Source organism: Petaurus breviceps, unplaced genomic scaffold (genome assembly GCF_028583685.1).
Source record: "Petaurus breviceps papuanus isolate PSGF00001 unplaced genomic scaffold, PetGlider_PUasm1.0 91023, whole genome shotgun sequence".
In the NCBI taxonomy this organism is placed as follows: Eukaryota; Metazoa; Chordata; class Mammalia; order Diprotodontia; family Petauridae; genus Petaurus; species Petaurus breviceps.
This window is the reverse complement of record NW_027187398.1, coordinates 1,041,012-1,047,011: the sequence shown is the minus strand read 5'-3', so window position 1 is coordinate 1,047,011 and position 6,000 is coordinate 1,041,012. Positions and strand designations below refer to the sequence as shown.

Genomic DNA, 6,000 nt, shown 5'->3' with positions numbered 1-6,000 from the left:
AGATAGATAGATAGATAGATAGATAGATAGATAGATAGATAGATAGACAGATAGATGGATGGATAGATGGACAGATAGATGGATAGGTAGATAGTGAGACAGATGCACACATATTTATTTATGGTTTCAATAATGTAGTCTTGGGGGATAAGGAGAGGGAGAAGAGGGAGGAAAGGAAATACACACACACACACACACACACACATACACATACACACACACTATCTCCCCCTTTAGAATGTAAGCTTTTTTGGATTAAGAACTGATTCACTTTTATCTTTGAATCCCTAGAATTTGGACATGTGGTAGATGTTTAATGAATGTTTGTTGACTGATTGATGGTCCTTTAAACACATTTCTCTTCCTAACTTCCCCATTTCTACCAAAGGAACCATCATCTTTCTAGTCACCCAGGTTCAAGGCATATGAGTAAACCTACCGCCCTCCCCCCTCCAAATCCAATCAGTTGCCAAGTCAAAGCTTTTATCTCCACAACATTTTTCATATCTGTCCCTTTCTCTCTACTCACACAGCCATCATCCTGGTTCAGGTTCCTGTCATCTCTTACCTGCCCTATTACCTCTTACCTGCTCTTAATTGGTCTCCTTGCATCCAGTCTCTTTCTTCTCCAATCCTTCCTTCATACAACTGCCAAAATGTTATTTGTAAGCACAGGTCTGACCATGTCATTCCCATGCTCAATAAACTTTATTAGGGCCCTATTGCTTCTAGCATCAAATACGACCTTCTCCGGTTGCCATTTATCACCCCTCACAATCTGGTCTTACTCTGCCCTTCAGACTGATTCCATACTACTCTCCCATCATACACTCTGCCTTCCAACTAAACTAGCTGACTTGCTTTCCCCCTATATGTGACATTCCATTGTCTGTCTCTTGGGCTGCACAGTCCATCTCCCCATACCCAGAATGCCTCCCTCCTCAACTTTTCCTCTTGGGATTCCTAGTTTCCTTCAAGGCTCAGCTCAAGTATAACCTCCTAAAAAAAATTAAAAAGACTTTCCTGAGACCCCCAGTTAGGGTTCCTCCAATTGCTCTATGTTCTTTTTGTATATATTCTATCTTTCCCTATTTATCCTTCCTCCTAAATTCCTTGGGGGCAGGGACTTTCATCTTTGTCTTCATATATTCAGCAACCAGTATAGCGCCTAACACATAATAGGCACTTTTAAAATGTTTGTTGAATTGAATTTGCAATGACGTGTGAGTACTCCTTGTAGTGAATTCATTTTTTATTCCACCAAATGCTAACTGAGACTCTTTCCACGCCTTAGAAGAAAGTCTTCATGAGTTATTATGCTTGAAAAAAATCCACCATATTACAAGCCATCTAGTGATGAACCTCTTTGCAGTTGATTAGGCTGGTCTGTGAATGACAAACACACACACAGAAGTCATCATCAGGACTTGTACTTGAACTCTTTCTGGGCTTGGCAGCACTTGCCGAGGCATGTGCCAAACCTCCAAGAACCCAGGGTCTCTAAGTTTTGATGAAGCAGAGTAGAGCTTTAGTAGAGGAGTTATTATTATTACTATTCCAAAGGAGGAAACTGAAGCCCAGAAAGATGCTTCCCCCTACCCCTCTCACTCTCCTATATCATCACGCTAACCTTTGGGACCCCAACTTTGAGGCTTCCCCCCTGCCTAACCCCAAGTTCCCACAATGTGCTGGGCTTGATTATGGAACATACCAAACAGAGCCTCCAAACAATAATTCAGATTATTCTGTCTCCTTTGTGAAGGGGCATTTAAACTATATTTATTAAGGTAGTTCAAAGAATAAGTTTAGGACAAACCATAAACAGTCATAAATTTAATAAACATTCTGAACCTACATTTTGGCTTCTGGGAATATGTAATGAAATTCCTTCCCTCCCTCTTCTCCCCTTCCTTACCCCCCAAGACTCCATTATTAAAACCATAAATAAAACAGCCCTGAGCTTGGCTGAGCTGCTCTTCCTATATCTGCATGGCCCACACTGCAAAAACAGTTTAGAAATACAGGCACACACCCCAGGGAAGTCCTGCCAGTAAATGCACCTGAAAGAATTTCACTTAGTCAGTCAACCCAATTCAGGCTGTACACCAGACCTGGGCTCGTGGGGCACACATTTGCCTTGGTATTGACTGAAGAGAGGCAACATGATTTAGTGGAAAGAGTGTTGAATTTGGAGTTAAAAGACCTACAGTTTTCTTCTTCTGTTAAATGAATAGATTTCATCAAGATGCTTTCTTAGCTCTAAATTCTATGAATGAAAGATAGCTAACACAGATCTCAGATGGATCCCTGAAATTCAGGGCCATCTTGGCAACTGCTCACCTACTTCCTCTCTCATGATAAAGGTTCTTCTCTTCTCTCCTTAGCTAGAAAAGCCATCACAGTGACTTTTCTTTTCCATGGTGGAAAATGAACCAGACCAAAAGATTAGACAACCTGGATTCTAGTCCTAGCTGTCATTAGCTAGCTTTCCTCTCTCTGGGTTTGTTTCCTTACATAGGAAATGAATGGGTTGGGTTAGATGACCTCTAAGAATGTATACAGCCACAAGGAGGTTGGCAACCCTATAACAAAGTTGTAGAGTTGAGAGTTAGAAGGCAATTTAAATGCCTCAGCATTTAACTTCTTGGTTCATCAATTTAGGTTAAATCATTAACATTATTTTCATAAGGAGTACATTATATCTTAAACTAGATAAGACTCAAATTAATGATCAGTGGTAGATTTTAATTTCGAAAACCTTGCTAGTTTTAGGCTGCCACAATCTTTAACACAGAAACAATGGAGAGAATGCAGTACAAGGTACAGATGAACGATATCACACTTGTTGACCTCATAACTTGGTTATTATTGCCCAGATCCTTCATTGTTTTCTGTGTCTAAGACCTCAAGTTTGTAGTACAGCCCAGTGTATATTACTTCCCCTGGAATCCAAACAATACCAGAGGGTACAAATACTCATACAGTTAGTAAGTATTTGAGGCTGAATTTGAACTGACATCTTTCTGACTTCAGGCCCAGGGCTCCCAACACTGTGCCAACGAGCCTAGAAGACTGATAGCCTTATTAGACCTATTGGCAAGTAACTTTGGTTTTTCAGCTCTCTAACTTGACTAGAATGTTGACTGCATTAAAGAGACTAGTGAGAAATAAGACTGGAAAGATTGGTGGGAACCAGATTTGTGGAGAGCCTTAAATGAGGGCTAAGGAGTTTGCATTTCATTCTGTAGGCAATGGGGAGGTGATCTTAATGAATGCATGGTTGTTTTTTTTAAACAGCAGCAGGGAAGGCACAGTAAACTCCCTTTTTACTCCTTGCCAAAAAACAAACAACAAAATAACCCATGACTATCAGAATATTCTAAAATATATATGTCTTTGAATTTCAAAGGAAATTTTTTTAAAAAACAGAACTTTCAGGTCTAGTCTTGCATTTAAACCAAATAGACATCAAACCGAAAGGCCCTTCATTGTGGACAATTGTATGAGGGCAAGTGCTTCCCTAGAGGAGAAGAAAAGGCATTTTTTTTTCTCTGATGATCCAGAGCTATGCCTGGATAGATGCTTTTAGGCCCATAGTTTTTTAATAGAACAGAAAGTCTATCCAATATTTGAAAGTTCAAGATATCTATTTCACTCAGCAGAATTAAATGTGAGAGACCAAAATAGTCATGAGTTGTTTCTGATGTGCATTTATAAAACTGAGAAAGAGACTGAGCACTCCTCCTCCCCACCTCCAAAAAACAAAAAACCCAACAACCCAACTCTCAGATTTAAGAGACAGTGGGGTTTGATGGATAGAGTTAGTTAGAACTGGGTTCAAATCCCAACTCACACATTTACTTGCTGTGTTACCCTGGGCAAGTCACTTCAGCTTTCTTAGTCTTAGTTTCCTCATCTGAAAAATGAAAAGATAGACCTTTGATGGCCTCTAAGGTCCCTTCCAACTCTAGATGCACGATCCTAACAAAGAGTGGGAGATGCATTGCTTTTAGAATCAGAAGACATGGGTTTGAAGCTAGCTCAGATACTTACTGGCTGGGTAATCCTAGGTAAATACCTTAACTTCTCTGAGCTTTTGATTTTTCATCTATAACATGGGGTTATTAATTTTACTTCCTGACCAACAATGTGGTTGTAAGGGAAGGCTTTGTAAAGCATAAAGCACTCTAAAAATGTGAGCTGCTCTAATTATTCATTAAATATCTCCTTCCCTGACTCAAAAAAAAAAAATAGGCTCTGTTGAACTCAGTGAGCTGTCTGTGGGACACCAGCCATTTGAGACCTTGGCTTCCCAATCCAGGCATGGTGATTGATTGCTCCTGGGAGAAGGTAACTGCCCTGTGTTGAAAAGGTTTGCTTTTTTTTTTTTTTTAAAGCAATCGGGGTTAAGTAACTTGCTCAAGGTTACACAGCCAGTTATTTCTGGGTGTGGTGCTGAGTATCTGAGCCCGGATTTGATCCAGGTCATCCCGACACTGGAGCCAGTGCTCTTACTCGCTGAGCCACCTGGCCACCCCTAAGCAATTGAGGTTAAGTAACTTGCTCAAGGTTACACAGCCAGGTGTTTCTGTGTGGGTGCTAAGTGTCTGAGCCTAGGATTCGATCTCCAGATCTTCTCAACACTGGAGCCGGTGCTCTTACTTGCTGTGCTACCTGGCCGCCCCAGGTTTGCTCTTGAGAATTCACCCACCATTTTTTAGCTGCTTGCTGGGGCCACCCTCTGGGATGAATTTAGGAGATGTGTTGTGAGTGAGTTGAAGATCAGGGAGATAGTGTTCTAAGTTCCACTGACCTTTTATTCCCTGGAATTCATTCCCCTAGGAAATTGACTAGATAGTATGTAACAATTCTAGCCAACATTTCTAGTATTTTTAAGATTTTCAATTTATTTTACATCCATAATCTCATCAGAAACTCACTACAACCATGTAAAGCAAGTTAAGAAGGCCAGAAGAAAACAAGAATTTTTTAAATTCCTACCAGGTATTATGCTAAGTGCTTTATAAATATCTCATTTGGTCTTTATAATAGCGCTGAGAGGAAGGTGCTATTATTATCCCCATTTTATAGTTGGAAAAAATGAGGCAGGCAGAGGTTAAGTAACTTGCTTAGGGTCACACAGCTAGTAAGTGTCAGAGACTGGTTTTGAACTCAGGTTTCCCTAACTTGAGGACCTGTAGTCTATCCATTTTTCCAACTTTATTATCTACCTCCCAGGATTGTCATGGGAAAACCTTAAAATGTGAGCTATTAATAATAAGTCCCCAGTCACATAGCTAGTAAATGCTGGAAGTAAGATTTAAACCTAGATCTTTCCTGGATTCATATCCCTCCCTCCTTCCACTAAAACAAAACAAAACAAAAACCATGTCTCAATGAGCTCAAAATGTTCAATGACTGAATCTTTAAAAAAAAAAAAAAGTAATTGTTTACTGGCGTTCTGACCAATTTCTTATGAGGAATGTAGGTCCATCGATTTTAGTTGGAAGGGACCTTAGGGGCCATATATCTAGTCTAACCTGCTCATTTGACAAATGGGTAAACTGAGGCCAGGATAGGTTTAAGTGACTTAGGATCAAGGCCAACTAATCCAATCTCCCCATTTGATGAATAAGGAAAGTAAGTCCCAGACAATTTTAAGTGACTTGCCCTAAGTCACACAGGTAGAATCATAGCATATAACCTCTATCATGTCTGTCCCTTCCTCGCTCAAACTGTTAAACCAGACAAAGACGAGTTGCTGTTTCTCAGCTGAGCCGTCTTTTCAATGATTCTATATACATTTAACTCTCACATTGATGGAAGAAAAGGAGCATAGATAATCTAAAATATCAGATTATCCCCCAAGATCAGCAATTTTGTCTCCAGGGTACAGTCTATGATTTAAGTGGTAGTTTCCTTTCCTAATCAATTAATTAAAGCTAATAGGTTAATTTGCATTCTTTGGCCATGCTAAGCAGTTAAGGTGGACAAACTGGG

At 40.0% G+C, this 6,000-nt stretch overlaps 1 protein-coding gene across 1 annotated transcript in view; it reads right to left on the bottom strand.

The window, feature by feature from the left end:
• Nucleotides 1-1,235: 1,235 nt before the first annotated feature.
• YPEL2 (yippee like 2) overlaps nucleotides 1,236-6,000 on the bottom strand; it is an 82,569-nt gene continuing 77,804 nt past the window's right edge. The window contains exon 5 of the mRNA XM_069078171.1: nucleotides 1,236-1,386. Within this exon, the coding sequence (XP_068934272.1) occupies nucleotides 1,351-1,386 (36 nt within the window). The 3' untranslated portion in view covers nucleotides 1,236-1,350. The remainder of the gene's footprint in view (nucleotides 1,387-6,000) is intronic.